Source organism: Pan paniscus, chromosome 1 (genome assembly GCF_029289425.2).
Source record: "Pan paniscus chromosome 1, NHGRI_mPanPan1-v2.0_pri, whole genome shotgun sequence".
NCBI classification, from domain to species: domain Eukaryota; kingdom Metazoa; phylum Chordata; class Mammalia; order Primates; family Hominidae; genus Pan; species Pan paniscus.
Window position 1 is genome coordinate 80,225,121 of NC_073249.2, and position 23,340 is coordinate 80,248,460.

At 38.7% G+C, this 23,340-nt stretch overlaps 1 protein-coding gene across 1 annotated transcript in view; it reads left to right on the plus strand.

The window, feature by feature from the left end:
* F5 (coagulation factor V) overlaps positions 1–23,340 on the plus strand; it is a 100,311-nt gene that overhangs the window by 42,305 nt on the left and 34,666 nt on the right. Inside the window, exons 13-21 of the mRNA XM_003824624.6 lie at positions 1,130–3,950; positions 7,563–7,737; positions 13,215–13,451; positions 14,418–14,628; positions 16,139–16,318; positions 18,216–18,332; positions 19,330–19,401; positions 20,334–20,437; positions 20,886–21,041. Coding sequence (XP_003824672.4) covers positions 1,130–3,950; positions 7,563–7,737; positions 13,215–13,451; positions 14,418–14,628; positions 16,139–16,318; positions 18,216–18,332; positions 19,330–19,401; positions 20,334–20,437; positions 20,886–21,041 — 4,073 coding nt within the window. The remainder of the gene's footprint in view (positions 1–1,129; positions 3,951–7,562; positions 7,738–13,214; positions 13,452–14,417; positions 14,629–16,138; positions 16,319–18,215; positions 18,333–19,329; positions 19,402–20,333; positions 20,438–20,885; positions 21,042–23,340) is intronic.

Here is a 23,340-nt window from a genome sequence, read left to right on the forward strand (position 1 = left end):
TCTATAAAGGTCTGCTGCAACTCTCCAGGCTACCAGTGCTCCTCTATTTATCTCCCTGACCCCCTGCAGGCTTTTCTTTCAATGTTTCTCATGATTTCTCTTTGAGAAATTAATGACTTAAATGGATCCAGTTCTTTAGTGTGGGTTATTTTTCCTTCTCTGGGCAAAGTAGGAAGTAAAAATATACAACAGCAGAAGAATAAGGCATAACTCTGAGGAAGAAGCATAAATATTTTGGCCACAAAATAGCATTTCTTTTATCAAAATGCCCTATTCGGTTTTTTGCAACAGTCATCTTCAATCATCAGGTACAGTGCCTTAAAGGCTTCTTCAGCAACAGCTTTGGAGTTTGTCAGACTGGAATGCAAGTCCTGATCTGCCAATCGATTGCTGTGTAACCGTACACAAGTTACTTGGCCTCACTGAGCCACAAGTCATTTATCTGGAAAACAGTGTAATCACATCTCACAGAGTTACTTTGACCATTAAAATGGTAATATGTGCCAAGTGCCTAGCACTCAGTAGACACCAACAATGGTAACTATTGGAGACTCACCAAGAAATCTTTAATGTTCCAGCAATGCATGCCATTTCAGAGATTCAAAATTGTCCTCGTGAATTATCACTTAGAAACATCTAAATGTCTCTTATTTGTGGGGATAGAGCTCATCACCATCCCTTTAATTCTAAGACAAGATGTGCTGTTAGGATATTTATTATATTAAAAGTCCATTTTATTCTTGATTCATCCCTTTCTTAATATATTTTAAAATAGTGAGCAACTATCTGTGCTGAAAGACCTTTTTTCCCCTCTAATCTCCACTAAGCAATACTTTTGGTTTTTATTCTGTTAAGCGAGATGAACGCACTGGTCATGTGCTTAGAGTCACAGCAATGTCAAATTACTTTAGAAAAACAAAAGTTTACTAAACATTTCATTCTAATTTTTCTCTCCTTATGTTATTTTGACCCAGTAATCAATAGTTCACAGACAAGCAGTGGTCCACAGCCCATACTTGAATATTCCTGATGAAAGTTTATTAGAAATTACCTGCCACAATGGATTCTTGTGTTTTCATGTCTTTTCCCAGACTTCCAGATCTCTCTTCTGTCTGTCTCTCTTCTGTAGGAACTTGGATGTTAACTTCCATGAATTCTAGTCCAAGAAGCAAAAAGCTGAGGCTGAAATTCAGGGATGTTAAATGTATCCCAGATGATGATGAAGACTCATATGAGATTTTTGAACCTCCAGAATCTACAGTCATGGCTACACGGAAAATGCATGATCGTTTAGAACCTGAAGATGAAGAGAGTGATGCTGACTATGATTACCAGAACAGACTGGCTGCAGCATTAGGAATTAGGTCATTCCGAAACTCATCATTGAATCAGGAAGAAGAAGAGTTCAATCTTACTGCCCTAGCTCTGGAGAATGGCACTGAATTCGTTTCTTCGAACACAGATATAATTGTTGGTTCAAATTATTCTTCCCCAAGTAATATTAGTAAGTTCACTGTCAATAACCTTGCAGAACCTCAGAAAGCCCCTTCTCACCAACAAGCCACCACAGCTGGTTCCCCACTGAGACACCTCATTGGCAAGAACTCAGTTCTCAATTCTTCCACAGCAGAGCATTCCAGCCCATATTCTGAAGACCCTATAGAGGATCCTCTACAGCCAGATGTCACAGGGATACGTCTACTTTCACTTGGTGCTGGAGAATTCAAAAGTCAAGAACATGCTAAGCATAAGGGACCCAAGGTAGAAAGAGATCAAGCAGCAAAGCACAGGTTCTCCTGGATGAAATTACTAGCACATAAAGTTGGGAGACACCTAAGCCAAGACACTGGTTCTCCTTCCAGAATGAAGCCCTGGGAGGACCTTCCTAGCCAAGACACTGGTTCTCCTTCCAGAATGAGGCCCTGGGAGGACCCTCCTAGTGATCTGTTACTCTTAAAACAAAATAACCCATCTAAGATTTTGGTTGGGAGATGGCATTTGGCTTCTGAGAAAGGTAGCTATGAAATAATCCAAGATACTGATGAAGACACAGCTGTTAACAATTGGCTGATCAGCCCCCAGAATGCCTCACGTGCTTGGGGAGAAAGCACCCCTCTTGCCAACAAGCCTGGAAAGCAGAGTGGCCACCCCAAGTTTCCTAGAGTTAGACATAAATCTCTACAAGTAAGACAGGATGGAGGAAAGAGTAGACTGAAGAAAAGCCAGTTTCTCATTAAGACACGAAAAAAGAAAAAAGAGAAGCACACACACCATGCTCCTTTATCTCCGAGGACCTTTCACCCTCTAAGAAGTGAAGCCTACAACACATTTTCAGAAAGAAGACTTAAGCATTCGTTGATGCTTCATAAATCCAATGAAACATCTCTTCCCACAGACCTCAATCAGACATTGCCCTCTATGGATTTTGGCTGGATAGCCTCACTTCCTGACCGTAATCAGAATTCCTCAAATGACACTGGTCAGACAAGCTGTCCTCCAGGTCTTTATCAGACAGTGCCCCCAGAGGAACACTATCAAACATTCCCCATTCAAGACCCTGATCAAATGCACTCTACTTCAGACCCCAGTCACATATCCTCTTCTCCAGAGCTCAGTGAGATGCTTGAGTATGACCGAAGTCACAAGTCCTTCCCCACTGATATAAGTCAAATGTCCCCTTCCTCAGAACATGAAGTCTGGCAGACAGTCACCTCTCCAGACCTCAGCCAGGTGACCCTATCTCCAGATCTCAGCCAGACAAACCCCTCTCCAGACCTCAGCCACACGACTCTCTCTCCAGAACTCATTCAGACAAACCTTTCCCCAGCCCTCAGTCAGATGCCCATTTCTCCAGACCTCAGCCATACAACCCTTTCTCCAGACCTCAGCCATGCAACCCTTTCTTTAGACCTCAGCCAGACAAACCTCTCTCCAGAACTCAGTCAGACAAACCTTTCCCCAGCCCTCGGTCAGATGCCCCTTTCTCCAGACCTCAGCCATACAACCCTTTCTCTAGACCTCAGCCAGACAAACCTCTCTCCAGAACTCAGCCATATGACTCTCTCTCCAGAACTCAGTCAGACAAACCTTTCCCCAGCCCTCGGTCAGATGCCCATTTCTCCAGACCTCAGCCATACAACCCTTTCTCTAGACTTCAGCCAGACAAACCTCTCTCCAGAACTCAGTCAAACAAACATTTCCCCAGCCCTCGGTCAGATGCCCCTTTCTCCAGACCCCAGCCATACAACCCTTTCTCTAGACCACAGCCAGACAAACCTCTCTCCAGAACTCAGTCAGACAAACCTTTCCCCAGACCTCAGTGAGATGCCCCTGTTTGCAGATCTCAGTCAAATTCCCCTTACCCCAGACCTCGACCAGATGACACTTTCTCCAGACCTTGGTGAGACAGATCTTTCCCCAAACTTTGGTCAGATGTCCCTTTCCCCAGACCTCAGCCAGGTGACTCTCTCTCCAGACATCAGTGACACCACCCTTCTCCCTGATCTCAGCCAGATATCACCTCCTCCAGACCTTGATCAGATATTCTACCCTTCTGAATCTAGTCAGTCATTGCTTCTTCAAGAATTTAATGAGTCTTTTCCTTATCCAGACCTTGGTCAGATGCCATCTCCTTCATCTCCTACTCTCAATGATACTTTTCTATCAAAGGAATTTAATCCACTGGTTATAGTGGGCCTCAGTAAAGATGGTACAGATTACATTGAGATTATTCCAAAGGAAGAGGTCCAGAGCAGTGAAGATGACTATGCTGAAATTGATTATGTGCCCTATGATGACCCCTACAAAACTGATGTTAGGACAAACATCAACTCCTCCAGAGATCCTGACAACATTGCAGCATGGTACCTCCGCAGCAACAATGGAAACAGAAGAAATTATTACATTGCTGCTGAAGAAATATCCTGGGATTATTCAGAATTTGTACAAAGGTTTGGCCAGTTTTCTCCTTTTTTATTCTCATTTTTCCATTACTGCTGAAAAAAGTAGCTACTACAATTCAGGGGGATAATTGTGGGCAAATTATACTAAGAACAGTATGGTTCCCCTATTGCAAGTTGGCCTGTTCTTTTTCCTTTGTCAATTCCAAGATTGCTTCTTTACCTTAGATGACCCCTGGACAATATAAGAACAATCACTGTGAGAACTCTATAATATTCTGTAATTAAGCATTTTTCTGTGTCCTCTCCTCTTACTACCCATGTTTCTACTGACTCTTATTGCTCCAGGCAGAGCCCAACCTATCCATAGCTGTATGCTAATCAATATGATTTAATTGAAGTTAGCCTCAAATCCAAACCCAAATATGATGTAGAAATCTCTTTGCATTTACTTGTTTGGATCAGAATTTCTAAGAGATCCAAATCGCTTTTTTAAAAGAATGTTTACAATTCAGTTTTGCTTAGGGGTAGAAAGCCATGTTGAACTAGGCTCTTTGTTCTGGGATGAAGATACAGAAAGAGAAGAGAGAGGAGGAAAGGAGCGAGGCTTAGTCAACTACAAATTCTCAGGGATATAGCATGATGACTGTGCATCAACTGTCTAGATATGCCCACAGCTTTTACTAAAGCTGTTACACTAATCACTTAAAAAACCAAAGTGTAATTACAGTAGGCAAACACAATGTATGGTGTGACTTATGCAAATGAGTTCATTAATCTGATGCCTGACATCTCCACATTAGAACTCTGTTTAAAACACCTTTTCCTATGACTTCCTATTTAAATGTTGCACTCAATACCACATGAGAACAACTAGCTACCTGAGTATTTCTAAGCAAGGCCCCGAGGGAGTGAGATGCAGGGCCTGTCCAGAGTGAATAGGCATGGAACCACTTTCAAAATCTTGTATTCCATTCAAGGCTCACAACCCACTTTTATGGCAGTCGAAGTTGCTTTACCCACTCCCTTGTGTTCTGTGAGTTTGCATGTTATGCTCAGAGTCTGGAAAGATGGGATTAGTAGGGGAGGTAGACCAGAAGAAAGGCAGAAGGAGATTCTCTGTTGATGACTCACAGTATATAGCAAATATTATGGGTTTGATGGGTGAGTGTTTGGCTTGTTTCCACAGGCTTGGGAAATGTGAGAGTCAGTGGGAGAATTCGACATGCTTCAGTCCTAGACTGAGCCAATGAACTAGATGGAAATAATGTGCTTTATTTATTTATTTATAATTTTTAATTAAACTTTTTATTTTGGAACAAAAACAAAATAGATTCACATACAGTCAAGAGAAATAATACAGAGAGATCCTTTGGGTATCCTGAGTATTCTTTACCCAGTTTCTCCCAGGGGTAACATTTTGCAAATCTATAATACTATATCACAACCAGCACACTGACGTTGATACTGTCAAGATACAGAATGTTCACCATCACCATAAAAATCCCTCTCATTACCCCTTTATAGTCACATCTGCCTTCCTCCCACCATACCCCTTCCTTATTCCCTGGCAACCAGTAGTCTGATCTCCATTTCTATAATTTTGTCATTTCAAGAATATTACATAAATGGAATCAGGCAACATGTAACCTTTGGGGACTGGTATTTTTTCACTCAGTATAATTCTCTGGAGATTCATCAGGTTATTGCATGTATTCCATTATATGGGTGTACCACAGTTTTTTGTTGTTGTTGTTGTTTTATAAACATTTATGGTGTAAACATGATGTTTTAATATATTTATAAATTGTGAATTGGCTAAATCAAGCTAATTAACCTATGCATTACCTCACATACTTTTTTGTGGTTAGAACACTTAAAATGTACTCAGCAATGTTAAAAATTCGGTGTGTTGTTATTAACTACAGTCACCATCTTATAAAACAGATCTTCTACATTTATTTCTTCGAACTGAATTTTATCTTTTGACCATTTTCTCAATGCTCCACCTCTGTATCCCTTTGTTAACCACTGTTCTACCTTCTGCTTCTATGAGCTCAATGTTTTTAGTTTCCACATTATAAGTGAGATCCTGCAGTACTTGTCTTTCTGTGCCTGGCTTATTTTATGTAACATAACGACCTCCTGGTTCAGTCATGTTGTCACAAATGACATTTCTTCGTTTTCTTTTTTTTAAATGCTAAATAGTATTTCATTGTTTATGTAGATCACATTTAAGAAATCCATTTATTTGTTTATAGACATTTGGGTTGCTTCCCTATCTTGGCTAATGTGGCTAATGCTGCAGTGAACGTGGGAGAGCAGATATCTCTTCAACATACTGATTTCATTTTCTTTGGGTATATACCCAAAAGTGGGATTGATGGATCATGTGGTAATTCTATTTTTAATTTTTAAAGGAACCTCCCATACTGTTTTCCATAATGGCTGTACTAATTTACATTCTCACCAAGAGTATACAAGAGTTCCCTTTTCTTCACATCCTTGCCAACATTTATCTCTTGTCATTTTTATAATAGCCATCCTAACGGTGTGAGGTGGGCCCTCTTTGTGATTTTAAATTGCATTTCTCTGATTATTAGTAATGTTGAGCATCTTTTCATATATTTGTTGGTCATTTGTATGTCTTCTTTTACGAAATGTCTATTCAAGTCTTTTGCTCATTTTTTAATCAGGCTATTTGGGTTTTTTGCTGAATTGAGTTCCTTATATTTTTAATATTAATATTCTTATCAGATATCTGGTTTTCAAGAATATTCTCCCATTCCAAAGGTTGTCTCTTCACTCTGTTATTTCCTTTGCTGTGCATAAACTTTTGAGTTTGATGGCAATCCCATTTGTCTATTTCTGCTTTTGTTGCCTGTACTTTCGAGGTCAAATCCAAAAAATCTTTGTCCACACCAATGTCAAGAAGCTTAAGAATAATGGACATGAGCAAAAAACAAATGTGAGAAGAGTGGCTACTTTTAGGGTACAAAACATTCACCCATCCAGTGACTTTCATAAGTGTGACCTTCTAATTAATCTGACCATTGTCACCTGATAGCCCCAAGCTCTGGCACTGTCCCATTACATGGCTTTGTCTGCCTTTGATCTTAAAATTTGGTGTGTTAACATACGATTATATTTATACATTCATTTATATGTTTGACAAAAATTTATTAAGTTCCTGCTGTGTGTCAGATAATGTGCTTACCACTGGAGAGAGTACTATGAGCAAACTAGGCACAATGGCTGACCTCATGGCACTTATACCCAGTGAGAGACAGATATTAATAGATAATCTCACAAATAAATTATATATAATCTACAATATATACTATAGAAATATTATAAGAATACTACAGGAATTTACTATATATACTATAATAATACTATAGAAATATGAGAAATTGATATAGAGACTTGACCTAGTCTAAAAGCTCATAGGAAGACTTACCTATAAAATAATATTTGAGTTAGGAATTGAAAGATATTTACTGGCTTTTGTTTTTATCCACTTATATATTTACTCATTTATCCACCAAGTATTTATTAAAGACCTTCTCTATGCTAGATGCTATATTTAGAAAGAGACAATTTCCTAAATTCTGGGAACAGTCTTTGATTTCTTCTTTTACACAAATAGTATTATTATTTCAGGGAAACAGATATTGAAGACTCTGATGATATTCCAGAAGACACCACATATAAGAAAGTAGTTTTTCGAAAGTACCTCGACAGCACTTTTACCAAACGTGATCCTCGAGGGGAGTATGAAGAGCATCTCGGAATTCTTGGTCCTATTATCAGAGCTGAAGTGGATGATGTTATCCAAGTAAGTCTTTTGAGCACTGCTAAGACCTTCGGAGGAATTTCCACAAGCACCAGAGGGTTGTGAAGGTGCAGGTGGCAAGAGAGCTATAGGTGATTTGTTTGTTTTCCAGGATTAATGAATAATTACATTTCTTTTCAAAGACTCCTTGCCAAGCAATTTGGCAATCTTCGAGACTAAAAAAAAAAGATCTAATTTTTTAAATGCTGAAAACTACATAATCTGTGGAAAATCTTTCTGTAATTTCTATCTAAAGCTAACCTATCTAAAGTTAACACAGAAAATTAATATATTCAAGAGCAATTGAATTGGGTTTCATAGCAGTGGTGGTGGTGGTGGCAGTAGCAGTGCTAGTAGTAATAGTAATTTAGAAATATCTTCCGGTGTTTTCCTAAAAAAATAAATAAAATGAAGTTAAATAAAACGAGTAAGGAAAGTAAAGATGTCTCCGTGCCCTCCAAAAGTGAGCAAGTTTCTTCAGTGTCTTCCTAGTTCTGGTAATTTCTTTCAAAATCTTGTGTCCAGACCCACGATTATAACTTGCTTTTATAACAAAGTTTACTTCCGCCATTTTTGCTAACCGCTCCCGTTCAAAAACCCAGAAAGAACCCTGATTCTAAAGTAAGCTATTCTAGATTTTAAAATATAATCTACTATACCTGTGTAAGCATTCACTACATTTTCAGTGACCATTTGCTCTTTTTAAAAACGTAAACAAGTACATAGGGATATAAGAATCTTAATTATTCTAAATTTTCCATGAAGCTATGGTAGGCAATATTCTCTTTTATGATTAGAGGATCCTTTTTCAAGATGAACGATAATTTAACACAATATTTAAAAAACTTATTCTAAGTGAAGTAACTCAGGAATCAAAAACCAGACACTGTATGTTCTCACTTATAAATGGGAGATAAACTGCGGGTATGCAAAGGCAGACAGATTGGTATAATGGACATTGGAGACTCAAAAGGGAATGGGGGATGGATGAAAAGCTACCTATTGGGTACAGGGTACACTACTCAGGTGACAGGTACACTAAAATCCTAGACTTCACCACTATACAATTCATCCATGTAACCAAAAACCACTTGCATTCCTAAAGCAACTGAAGTTTTTTAAAAAATTTAAAAATCAAAATTAACGCACGAAAGCCACAATAAACAAAACCTCACAATTGTGAATACAGACAGGATCAGTAACAATGTTGCATTGAGACATACTGGAGCCTTAGGCAAAAGGAAAAAAATCAAATACTGAATCTTTGTTTTAGCCCTGGATTTCACTAGATAAAAATGACTTCATTTGTGTATTTTAAAAATAATTTTAACTTTTATTTTAGATTCAGGGGGCATACGTGCAGTTTTGTTATCTGGGTATATTATGTGATGCTGTTGTTTAGGGTATGATTGATCCCATCATCCAAGTAGTGTGCATAGTACCCAATAGTTTTTCAGCCCTTGCTCATCTCCCTCCTTCCCCCTTCTAGTAGTCCCCAGTGTTTATTGCCATCTTTATGTTCATGAGTACCCAATGTTTAGCTCCCACTTATAAGTGAGAACATGTGGTATTTGGCTTTCTGTTTCTGCATTAATTCACTTAGCATAATAGCCTCCAGCTGGCATCCATGTTGTTGCAAAGGACGTGATTTCAGTCTTTGTTATGGCTGCGTAGTATTCCATGGTGCATATGTACCATATTTTCTTTATGTAGTCCACCACTGATGGGCACCTAGATTGATTCCATGTCTTTGCTACTGTGAATAATGCTGTGATGAACATCCTAGTACATGTGTCTTTTCAGTAGAACAATGTGTTTTCTTTCTTTCTTTTTTTTTTTTTTTGAGATGGAGTCTCACTCTGTCGCCCAGGCTGGAGTACAGAGGTATGATCTCAACTCACTGCAACCTCTGCCTCCCAGGTTCAAGCAATTCTCCTGCCTCAGCCTCCCGAGTAGCTGGGATTACAGGCACCCACCACCATGCCCAGCTAATTTTTGTATTTTTAGTAGAGACAGGGTTTTACCATGTTGGCCAGGCTAGTCTCAAACTCCTGACCTCGGGCAATCTGCCTGCCTCAGCTTCCCAAAGTGCTGGGATTACAGGCATGAGCCATTGCGCCCGGCTGAACAATTTGTTTTCTTTTTTGGCTATATACCCAGTAATAGAATTGATAGGTCAAATTGTAGCAGGACAAGCCACAGACAAAAACCCCTCAGACACCAAGTTAAAGAAGGAAGGGCTTTATTCAGCCGGGAGCTTTGGCAAGACTCATGTCTCCAACAACCGAGCTCCCCGAGTGAGCAATTCCTGTCCCTTTTAAGGGCTCACAACTCTAAGAGGGTCCACGTGAGTGGGTCGTGATTGATTGAGCAAGGAGAGGGTACGTGACTGGGGGCTGCATGCACCGGTAATTAGAACAGAACAGAACAGGACAGGGATTTTCACAGTGCTTTTCTATACAATGTCTGTAATCTATAGATAACATAACCGATTAGGTCACGGGTCGATCTTTAACTACCAGGTCCAGGGTGTGGTGCCGGGCTGTCTGCTTGTGGATTTCATTTCTGCCTTTTAGTTTTTACTTCTTCTTTCTTTGGAGGCAGAAATTGGGCATAAGACAATATGAGGGGTGGTCTCCTCCCTTAAAATAGTAGTTCTGCTTCAAATTCTTTGAGAAACCCCCAAACTTCTTTCCACAGTGGCTAATTTACATTCTAAGCAGCAGTGTATAAGCATTCCCTTTTCTTCACAGCCTCACCAGCATCTATTTTTTGACTTTGTACTAATAGCCATTCTGACTGGTGTGAGATGGTATTTCACTGTGGTATTGATTTGCATTTCTCTGATGATTAGTGATGTTGAGCATTTTTTTCACATTTGTTGGCTATTTGTATGTCTTCTTTTGAGAAGTATCTGTTCATGTCTTTTGCCCACTTTTTAATGGGGTTATTTGTATTTCGCTTGTTCAATTGTTTAACTATCTTATAGTTTCTGGATATTAGACCTTTGTCAGATACATACTTTGTGAATATTTTTTCTATTCTGTGTCTGTTCACTCTGTAGATAGCTTCTTTTGCTGAGCAGAAGCTCTTTAGTTTAATTTGTCAATTTTTGCTTTTGTTGAAATGCTTTTGAGGAATTAGTCATAAATTCTTTCCCAAGGCTGTTATCCAGAATGGTGTTTCCTAGGTTTTTCTTCTAGGATTCTTATAGTTTGAGGTCTGACATTTAAATCTTTAATCCATCTTGAGTTAATTTTTGTATATGATGAATCCAGTTTCATTGGATTCATTGGGGTTCAGTTTCATTCTTCCACATATGGGTAGCCGGCTATTCCAGCACCATTTATTAAATATGAGTCCTTTTCCCCTTGTTTTTTGTTGTTGTTGTTGACTTTGTCAAAGTTCAGATGGTTGTAAGTGTGTGGCTTTATTTCTGGGTTCTTTATTCTGTTTCATTGGCCTATGTGTCTGTTTTTGTATCAGTACCATGCTATTTTGGTTATTGTAACTTTATAGTATAGTTTCAAGTCAGGTACTGTGATACCTCCAGATTTGTTCTTTTTGCTTAGGATTGCTTTGGCTATTCAGGCTCTTTTTTGATTCCATATGAATTTTAGAATAGCTTTGTCTAATCCTGAGGAAAATGATTCCAGTAGTTGTTAAAAAATAGTGTTGAATCTGTAGATTGCTTTGGGCACAATGGCTATTTTAACAATACTGATTCTTCCAATACATAAGCATAGAATGTTTTTCCATTTGTTTGTGTCATCTATGATTTCTTTCATCAGTGTTTTGTAATTCTCCTTGTAGAGATCTTTCACCTCTTTGGTTAGATGTTTTCCTAGGTATTTTGTATGTGTGTGTGTGTGGCTATGTTTAATGGGATTTCGTTCTTGATTTTGCTCTCAGTTTGAACATTACTGATGTATAGAAATGCTATTTTGTACATTTGTACATTGTATTTTGTATAATTGATTTTGTACATTAATCTTGCATCCTGAAACTTTACTGAAGTCATTTATCAGTTCCTGGAGCCTTTTCATGGAGTCTTTTGGGTTTTCTAGGTACAGAATCATATTGCCAATGAAGAGAGATAGTTTAACTTCTTTTCTTCTTTGGTTGCCTTTTATTTCTTTCTCTTGCTTGATTGCTGTGACTAGAATTTCCAGTACTATGTTGAATAAGAGTGATGAGATTGGGCATCCATGTCTTGTTCCAGTTCTCACGGGGAAGGCTTTCAGCTTTTGCTCATTCAGTATGATGTTGGCTGTAGGTTTGTCATAGATGGCTCCTATTAGTTTGAAGTATGTTCCTTCAATGCCTAGTTTGTTGAGGGTTTTTATCATGAAGGGATGTTAGGTTTTATCAAAAGCTTTTTCCACGTTTATTGAGATGATGATACTGTTTTTGTTTTTAATTCGGTTTATGTGGTGAATCACATTTATTGATTTGCATATGTGGAGCCACTTTGCATCCTAGGAATGAAGCCTATGTGATTGTGATGAATTAATTTTTAATTTGCTGCTGGATTTGGTTTGCCAATATTTTGTTGAAGATTTTTGTGTCTATGTACATCAGAGATATTGGCCGGTAGTTTTCATTATTCATTGTGTCTTTGCCAGGTTTTGTTATTAGGGTGATGCTGGCTTTGTAGAATAAAATAAGGAATAGACAATTAGGGGGTCTTTAATCACTAGAAGTTATAGAAGGGCTGGGAGGAGCTTCATGGGTCTGACTGCTGGGGTGTGAAGACTTCTCATATGGCATTTAAGTCCTTTACCATCTGGCCCCAACCTGCTCCTTTTCTAGCCTCATTTCTCACCAGGTTCCACCTGTCCCTGTGCATTTCACAGCCCAGTTCCACCCAGATCCTTGCTATTCCCCAAACTCTTCTTTTACTCCCCTGCTCACAGGCATCCTTCTGCCCTTCTGAGAGTCTGAAATGTCTTTCTAGCTCCTGTTCATTCTATGATGGCCAATTCCATTTCCTCTAAGAAACTTACCTTAATTCTTCCAACCACTCCTAAATATTCAACCAAATTGTTCCTCCAGGGCATTGTCATCTGAACCCACTTACACTTTGTATATAGCACCTGTTGTCTCCAGATTTGTCGTGTGGATGCCCATGTGCATGTCTGTTTCAGCAGTAGCTTAAAAGCTTCTTATGAACAAGAATCAAGCTTCTTTCATCTTCACGTCTCCACTACCTATCACTCTCATTTCATTAGTAGATAATGTCAGTACTTTAGCCTTGAGCCTAAGAACAAATATCTTTTGGTATTTCTGGAGAAAACTACTTGGGCCATATCTCACAGGATGGTTATGAAAATTAAATGAAATAATATACATAAGTTATTTTGTACCTTATATCTTAGCTCCGATTTTATAACCAGCCATTTTGACTTATAATGCTGACATTTTTGTGGTTTAGATTTTTGTTAAGCTTAAGTACATTTGTGGATCATTCCTTTTCCTAGGTTCGTTTTAAAAATTTAGCATCCAGACCGTATTCTCTACATGCCCATGGACTTTCCTATGAAAAATCATCAGAGGGAAAGACTTATGAAGATGACTCTCCTGAATGGTTTAAGGAAGATAATGCTGTTCAGCCAAATAGCAGTTATACCTACGTATGGCATGCCACTGAGCGATCAGGGCCAGAAAGTCCTGGCTCTGCCTGTCGGGCTTGGGCCTACTACTCAGCTGTGAACCCAGTAGGTACTTTCATTGAAAGTTTTTCTCATTCCCCTAACCTCGTAATCTGAGTCCACCAAATGGAAGAGTCGGGGTTATTTCTTGTCAAATGTCTGTCTTGCTTTTCATGAGGAATGCATAAGGGTGCGGTTAACAGTCTGCATTTATCATAACCAGGGACTCTCCATGCAGCTCTTCAGATGACAGAGAGAGAAACATTTATTCAGTGGAGAGGAGGGAAGATTACTTGAATGATTGGCCATGAATTAGAATGCCTACATTTACAGAAGATGGCATTTATTTGAAATTTTCTTGAACAAGTATTAGCTATGTTCTGCTCTTTCTTTATGAAAAGAACTGCAAAGTCAAGACTCCTTTATCTGTCATTCTGCAATGTATATATACTTCAAAACAATATGTCATACACAGTATATGCATACAATTTTATCTGTCAATTAAAAAGAGAAACAACTCCTCCATTTCAGGCATAGTGGAAAGAGCACAGACTCAGATTTAAATTTTTACCCTGTCAATGCATAATCCTAGGAAATTCCTTGACCTCTCTTAGCCTGGTATCAGAAGTTAAAAATGAGATAACAGTACATAGTGCATGGTAAGCACTTGGTAAATATTTGTTCAATGAATGAATTTATATTTACCATATAAGATAGTTGTCAGGATTAAATGGGAGATTGCAGGCAAATCATTTAATATAGTAATAGATTCTCAATAAATAGTATCCCTTATATTATCAATTTATTATTATCATCATTGTTACTGGGATAAAGATCAATCAGAGGAAGGAGGATTATGAATACAACAGAATTAGGTGATAAATATCCAGGCTTATTATGCCATTCATTTATAATCTTCATCTTCAAATTCAGAGCCTGTCAGAAAGTTTCCTTTTCTATATGATGAGTGATTATCAGAAGAGCAAGGAAATTCCTGAGAAAGAGGCAATACAATTTACTCTGTTTTTCCAGGAAAAAGATATTCACTCAGGCTTGATAGGTCCCCTCCTAATCTGCCAAAAAGGAATACTACATAAGGACAGCAACATGCCTGTGGACATGAGAGAATTTGTCTTACTATTTATGACCTTTGATGAAAAGAAGAGCTGGTACTATGAAAAGAAGTCCCGAAGTTCTTGGAGACTCACATCCTCAGAAATGAAAAATTCCCATGAGTTTCACGGTATTTTCCTCGGACTTTGATCTAATCTCCTAATTAAATCACACTGGGTCACAGTGATTTCTGCCCTTAGATATTCACAAGATTAGACATGAGATGCTTCTGAGACACCCAGAGCTACAACTAAAACCGGTTCCTTAACATTCCAGAAGGCTGATGTAATGTGGCAGGTGACACTGTGGGTGAGGCAAAAAGAGAAAGTCTGAAAGATAGCACAGAGAAGCTGCTGCAAAACAAACCAACAGAAAACCACAACAACAAAAAGCCAGTGTGCTTCAGCTGGTAACATACATTGAAAAGGAATTAACATTGTTCTGCAATTTAAAGTTAATAAGCTTGTTTCTGGATCTCTAAAGGCACAAGTGTTTATATAAAAGAAATGATCACCTGTGTGTCTTTTCTAAAATAAGAATGATGTTAACAGTTTTAGCTCTCAGCAGCTACCAGGTGGCACCCAAAGCATATGAGAACAAAATGAGATAAGAAACTAGGTACCCAGGTAATAGGAGAATAGTGGCAAGAGAGCATTTGGGTGGTCACACTGGGAAAAGTGTGCCTATTTGGAAATTCACTCAGAAATTTGCCCTGTAAGCTAGTAACTGAAACAGAAACTGAGAAGAGAAAGGTACGAGCTTGTGTTATGAATATGTAGATAGGTGTTCTCACGCCTGATATATTTTTAAGGATGCCCAAATGATCTCAACCCGTCCCTCTCCAAAAATTCACTTGCCTGGTTTCTGAAATTTCACAGCAGTTCCTCTAACTTAAGAAGGAGGAAACAAAGCACTTCCCTTACTTTGGTTTCAGTTAAATGTTTGGTAACACTAAACTTTATCTTTACAATTTTGTGTTACATTTTTAAGGTGATCAAGTTTCTCAGGAACTTTTTAAAAAATCCGCATATTTTACTGTGGGGAGAGTAGATAAAGCCTGAGAACCCTAGATATCTAATCTGAGAAGTGGGCAGAGGAGCTGTCATACCAATAAGAGAATAAACATGACTTGCTATGGTTGCTGGATACACCAACGATAAACTCCTAATTTTATAAACTCCTAGACTTCCTAATTTGCCTGAAACTTTCTCTGAATTTAGAAGGCCTTAAGGTGACATGCTGCATATCTCCTTGCTGACTCTAATCCCTGGAGTTTACTTTGTCTGCCCATATTTGTATTTATCTTTTGTAGTTAAGCAAAATTAAGACTGTTAATGGAAAGTATACACGGGTAAAGCATGGAACTGTAAAAGCTGAGGAAAAGAGTGATAAACTGCTTGGAAAGGGAGTTCCCCCTGCCTTCTGCTGTAGGCTGGTGTGAATGATATGAGAAGGACTAGTGGTTCTGCTTTAGCCTCTCACTAATGTGACATACAAGAGGGCCCTTTCCATGGCTAGGTAGGCCTGGGAATGCAGAATCATGAGGAATATGGGTGTTGAGTGGGTTGCCCCATATTTCCTTGCCACTCGCCCTCTCTGTGTCAACATTTTTAATTGATTTCAACTCTTTGTCCTTTCAGCCATTAATGGGATGATCTACAGCTTGCCTGGCCTGAGAATGTATGAACAAGAGTGGGTGAGGTTACACCTGCTGAACATAGGCAGCTCCCAAGACATTCACGTGGTTCACTTTCACGGCCAGACCTTGCTGGAAAATGGCAATAAACAGCACCAGTTAGGAGTCTGGCCCCTTCTGCCTGGTAAAGATTGGGTAATGGGAAGAGGTCCCTGCTAAGAAATACAGGGAAAAGGCAATCTGTAACTCCTTCTCATTTCTTCCTGGTGCATATACTTCCTAAGGGGTCAGAACACAGGGTTCTGGCATAGAGCCTAGGCAAACCCATAGACCCAAAGTATATACGGAGTACAAAAATGTCACCTAATTTATGAACTATTTGCAGCACCACACAGGCTAAATGTGTGACCCAACTCAGTTGCTACATAACATGCAGTTTCTCCCAAGCCACTGTGTGTCACACAGATGAGGTCTTAAGCAGATGAAAAAATGAATCCCACAGGACTCAGGCAGCTACAGCTGTCTCTGCTGGGAGGGTTTCCAGATTCTTCAGTTCTGCTCCTCTTCTAGGCCCTATCACCCTAATATCTTTGGGCAAGTGACTCCAGGAATCATATTTTTAAACTGACTTATAGACTGTTTGAAGAGGAAAACATTTTTAAAAAATAATTATAAAAGTTAAAGAATAACAAAGGTATTTAGAACTTTTCATGTGCAAAATAAAGATAAATGTAGATTTAAACAGTCTACAATTATACAGAAGGGATGTTTCTGTGCCAATGAGTTGTTTGTAAGTGTATCTACTTGTGCAGCAGTATAAAAACCTAGGAAGTCAGTTAAAATGCAGATGTGAAGGCAGAGGGATTTTGTTCTCAGAGACTTTAAAGTAGATTTTGGGCAGAATTCCAAGGAGTCTGTATTTTTAACAAGCAGCCTTCCTTCTATTTTGCCTTCTATTAAAAGTAATGGCAAAAACCGCAATTATAGTTTGCACCAACCTAACACATGCTGCCTGAGGAGTTAGTGAAGGCAGCCCCTCGACAGCACTTTGAGTGACGTTGTGTGAATCTGCCTCAGATGCAGGCACAGAAGTCCAAATGGACTGGTTTGATTAAGAGCAGGGAAAAAAAGAGGGTTCTTATTGGTTTTTCACATGCCAGTAACTCACTAATACATCTAGAGAGTATTAATTGTATTATATTAATATCATATTAATTAATTAATATAATAATTAATAGATAATTTATTGTATTAAAATCAGAGACAGAAGAGATTCAGTCAAATTTACTCATCTTTTCATCAAGTATTAGAAGATCAGTCATCCTTCCTATCAGCCTGCAGACAGACTGAGAAGCTAGGATTGGCTGGTGTCTCTAAATCTGCAAACCTAAATACCTGCATTGGAGAGAGGAAAACTGGAGACATTTTTCAGTGTGTTTGAGGAAGATAATCATATCTATTCATTTTCACCCACAATCTGGGAAACAGTCATAAATTATAGTCAACAGAATTTAAATATTAACTGCCAGGGGGTAATGTTAAATACCAGAATGGATAGCCAGAGGTTTTAGAAATCTCATTCTTTCAGTGTTTTTTCTGAGCAATTTATGTAAATCGCTATTCAAATATGTAAGCTTTATGGAAAACTTGAAAACATGGAGGAAGAAGGTTTTATTTTTATTTTCTTATATAAAAAAAGAGAAAAAAGCAAAATGAAAAGAGAGAAAGGAAACATGTATGATATTTTTGAAGCCCAATGATGTCATTCGAGGTCACTTTGATAATTAGGACTGTGAAGCTGTATTGTATGTGAGTTAATTTGTAACATTATATTTAGATAAGTGAAAGTTTCTTCTAGTGAGGTGTGGTGGTGATTTAAAATTTTTTTTAGTTATCTCTGTGTGTGTGTTGTTATTGTTTTGTTTTTATCTGTTATACTTTTAGTCCTACCTAAAGAAAAATGGTTAAATTCTATTTGAAAGCCTCTTGTGAAGCAGGAATTTTAGGATTCTTAGAGAACTATCAACCACAATATTTACTTGTTAATTTTTGCAAGTGTAATGTTGTTCTTTTTATTTTAGGTTCATTTAAAACTCTTGAAATGAAGGCATCAAAACCTGGCTGGTGGCTCCTAAACACAGAGGTTGGAGAAAACCAGAGAGCAGGGATGCAAACGCCATTTCTTATCATGGACAGAGGTATCACAAGAGCCATGTGATATTTGGTTTGGCAGGAGAGTGCCTATTACTAGAATATTACCAACTTTTAGATTGGAAATATTCAACTCTAAGAACTCTGATGTGACAAAGGCATAATTTGTAGCCATAATTGCTTTTATTCCGGACCATGGTCTGATTGCATTGAAAATACATCAGTCAGATCAAAAGCATTCCTGTCAATTGGGAGACCTGTGTAAAGCATCCTTCTTCATGACTTGTGATCCATGGACAAGTGCATATAAGAAATTTTCCAGCTTCCAAGAGTTGAGGAGGGAAAAGGTCACAGGAATTTAACAATGACTGAGTCACTAAACTTGACATTTCAGCATTTAGGAAACACAGTTTTCATCTGTCCATCTGTTCATCCATTCTTTAAGCCATTACTAAGCACTGTTGAGTATGAAGCACTGTGCCAACATCCAGGTAGCACAGTGGCTGGTATCCCTTCCTTGATCAAGATATAAATAACCTTGTAACTTTGAGGTCAACTTTTGAGAACATAGTCTCATCAGGGCTAGAACTTTTTTTCATATTTTTATATTTTGTATTTTTATTTTTTTTGTAGAGAAGAGGTTGCCCAAGATGGTGTCAAACTCCTGGCCTCAAGTAATCCTCCCCCCTCAGCCTCCCAGAGTGCTAGGATTACAGGCATGAGCCACTGCACCTGGCCATGGATGGTACCTAATGTTGTAAAATAGCATAATTTAAGATAAAAGCAGAAGAAAATCAGTTTAAAAAATGATTACATTTCAGGATTTCAGTTGCTTTCTTCTAGGATGCCACTATATCTATTAAAGCACCAGTCTTGTTAGTGCATTTACCATTTTATAATCAGATATATTTAAGTCAGGGCCACACAAGGTAGGTAAAAATATCTAATTATTGAGTCAGAAACATAATCCCTAACCATGGAGTTTTACTTTATTATATATATTTTCTAAGCAAAAATTATTCACTTTTTTTCTGTTTTTCATAGACTGTAGGATGCCAATGGGACTAAGCACTGGTATCATATCTGATTCACAGATCAAGGCTTCAGAGTTTCTGGGTAAGTTGTAGCACCATGGTCTGTGAATGGTACCCCCTACAGTTGTGCAGCATGCAGCCTATGAAACCATACATGACAATCCTATCTATGAATCAGTTTTTCTCTTTATGCTTTTCTCTACTACAATGTAGTGAAGCAGCTCCATTTGGGGTACATATATGGTAAAGGAAGGAACACTATGGTAGGAGCTAAAGGCCTGTTAGTGTGCTCTTAACACTGCCACCTCTTCTGGTGTATGATGATCCCAAAGAGTCTTTTCCAGGAAAAACCGATAGCTGGGGGTCATTGATTTCTCTACATAAAAAGCCCAGCCTCTCTGAAGGGATTTGGCAAGGATCAGATAGCTTACTCTTATGACCACGCGCCCATTTCCAAAACTCTCCTCAGTCATCTTTTCTGGGTTTGACCACACGTGTAGCATTTCAGCCAGATTCACAGGGTCTTATCAGCCAGGCATTATAGTCCCCATTAATATGGCCCTTTGCCTGTGGCAACCATTCATCTATTCAGAAAACTTTGTTGAACCTCCACTATATGTGAGGAACTCCTCCAAAGTTTTCTCACACTGCCTCAAAGCCCTTCCCAAGATCAAGAGGTCATGATCAAGAGGATGATGAGGCTCCCATATACCCTTCCATGTCTTCCTGTTAGGCAGGCACATTCAGCATTAGGAATATCAACACAACAGAAAAAATCAAACATGACCTGTGTGCAAGAAAGGGGATAGGAGGTGGTTGGCAGTTGACCAAACACAGACCTGAAGCCCAGATTTCATCATCAAGGACTGGCTTAGTAGCTGAGGCCCATGCCTAGACTCCTGACTACAACACAGGTCCTCCAAGGATCTGGTTTTCCACTGGATTAAACTCACTTGAGAAATTGCTGGGTTTTTTAAAAATTCAGAATAAATCTTTTTCTTCCCTTGAGTTTAGGTTACTGGGAGCCCAGATTAGCAAGATTAAACAATGGTGGATCTTATAATGCTTGGAGTGTAGAAAAACTTGCAGCAGAATTTGCCTCTAAACCTTGGATCCAGGTTTGTCTTAATAGACTGATAATATTTACTGCTATTGTAATAATAAAAATGAAAGTGATTTAGTAATTCCTTGTTATTGTTCTTGCAATGTTGTTAGGGGAAATAGCAAGTACTAAGTGTGAGGCACTGTTCTAAGTACTTTATATCCTTAAAATCAACCCTCTGAGGTGGGTTCTAATAATATCTTGTTTTATAGATTAAAAAACAAAAGGCACAGAGATACTACCTACCTTCCCAAAGTAACACACAGCTAATTAGTCATTGAGTTGGGATTCAAATCTAGGTACTCTGTGCCCAAATATGAATTGCATGTAGTCATTATATCAGTTTGCTAAGATCTTATGTGCTAGCTCTTTAGTTCTGAAGAAAGCTGATTGTATAATGAATTTAGGCAGTGTGTGACTTGTTGACAAGGACAGTTCTGTTTACTGGCTTTCCTATATTGCAGGTGGACATGCAAAAGGAAGTCATAATCACAGGGATCCAGACCCAAGGTGCCAAACACTACCTGAAGTCCTGCTATACCACAGAGTTCTATGTAGCTTACAGTTCCAACCAGATCAACTGGCAGATCTTCAAAGGGAACAGCACAAGGAATGTGATGGTTTGTGTGCATATTTCTATCTGAATCTCTAGACTCTAGACTTGGCCTAGAATTATTATGACTATACCTAATGATTATGTATTTTAAAAAATACCTTTCTGGGTATTAGAAATGTGAATGGCTTTCTAAGGGTCATATGGAGAAAAGCAGTAATATGATAGGTCTGTGTCTTACAAATTAAAGAGAGAAGCAGGGTTACTGAAACTTCAAAACCCCACAAAACTTTAAAAAATCATTTTATCATCAAACAAAATACCCAGATTTCTCAGACTGGCCAATGGTATACGGCAGAGTAGAACATCTGGTCTTGCGCCTCAAGGAGCTCATGCTAAAAATTGGCTACCAAGACTTTTGATTTTACTATTGTAGTTTGTTTTGTTCTTTATTTCAGTGTACCTGAAGTAAATAGTAGTGTTAATGCTAGTAAGCCTCTGAGGCAGTGTGATTCTCTGACTTTTTGGGGGGCCATGCCTGAGGAATGACATTCTCCTTCTGGTTCTTCCAGGGGCTCAGCCAGAAGCCCTAACTCTTCTCCTCCTCTCTATTCCCTTCCCCAAAGAAACCTACCTGAATGCAAGGAGTCTGCCTGCCATTATTATACTGATAACCTTGAGTCTGTTTCTGCTTATATCTTATATAAAATTATTTACTGTTTATTAGTTACCTATTTTTAATAATTATTTATAATATGTCTCAGAACCATTGAAATCCTAAATTATGGTTCTTACTAATCAGTATTATGAGAGAAAACACAGATTGCAGTTGAGTCCATAGCATAAAGATTTTGTCATCTATGTTCATGAGAGGATATTGGTATATAGTTTTATTTTTTTAATTGTCTTTTTCTGTTTTTGATACCACAGTTGTACTAGTTTCATAAAATTGGTAAGCATGCTCTTTTCTACATTCTAGGAGAAAATGTCTGTAATTGGTAATAATTCTTTAAATATTTGGTAGGAATCACTAGTGAAACCATCTGGGCCTGCAGATTTCTTTTTGGGAAGTTTTTAAATTACAAATTCTATGTTCTAAATGGTTACGGGGCTATTCAAATTATCTATGTCATATTGGGTGAATTGAAATACTTTGTATATTTCAATTAACTGGTCAATTCCCTCTACATTGTTAAGTTTATATGTGTAGAGTTGTTTGTATATTCCCTTATCCTTTTTCATGTTTGTAGTGATTTTTCCTGTTTCATCTCTGATATTGTCATCTGTCCCTCCTTTCTTTTTTGTGTGAATCTTGCTACAGATTTGTTGATTTTAAAAAAATCTTCTTGGCTGGGCGCAGTGGCTCACATCTGTAATCCCAGCACTTTGGGAGGCCGAGGTGGGCAGATCACGAGGTCAAGAGATCAAGACCATCCTGACCAACATGGTGAAACCCCCTCTCTACTAAAAATATTAAAAAAAATTAGGCATGGTGGCGTGCGCTTGTAATCCCAGCTACTTGGGAGGCTGAGGCAGGAGTATTGCTTGAATCCGGAAGGCAGAGGTTGCAGTGAGCCGAGATCACGCCACTGCACTCCAGCCTGGTGACGGAGTGAGACTCCATCTCAAAAAAAAAAAAAAAATCTTTTCACAGAACCAGCCTTGTTTTATTGATTTTTCTCTACTGTTTTTCTGTTTTCAGTATTACCGATACCTGCTCCAATCTTCTGTTTTAAAAAGTTGGCTTTTTCTGACATTGCTCTGTCAGGAAAAGGGGTAGGGCACAGCCTGGTTACTGCCAAGTGGGGGTCAAAGTCCAGGTTCCCCACTCCGTTGCCACCTAAGAAGGGATTGTTCCTTGGTGGCTGGGTGGGAAGGGAAGTTCCCCATTTGGCCTCCACTGACACTGCAGGGGCAGGAGCTTCATTAGGGGCTGGAGATGAAAGCCCTAAATCCCTACATGGCCTTTTCTGACACAACCCCAGTGAGGGTGTGGGGTGCCTCTTTAGCCTCATGAGCATAGAAGTCTAGGCTCCCCATTCAGCCTTTGCTGTTGTGGGTTGGGGAGGGGCCTCAGGATTTTCTGTGGTGTTTGGCTAAAGGAGAGAAGTCAGTATCCACCAGTTTTCTATCATATCTCGCTATGCTGCCCTTTACTGGTACTTTGGTTAGAGAAAGCAGATTTTATTTGGGCTTTTTCAGTCTGTACTCATTGGTGTTTCCAGGTTGCCGGCTTCTTCATCTCTAAGTCTGGGATTTATGAGGCAAAAAGAAAATTCAGGACACTGATCACCATTTCTTTCCTTCCGAGAACCCTAGCCAGTCTGTCTTCTGAGCTCTTTTCAGGGTCTTATGTTTCTCTGAGC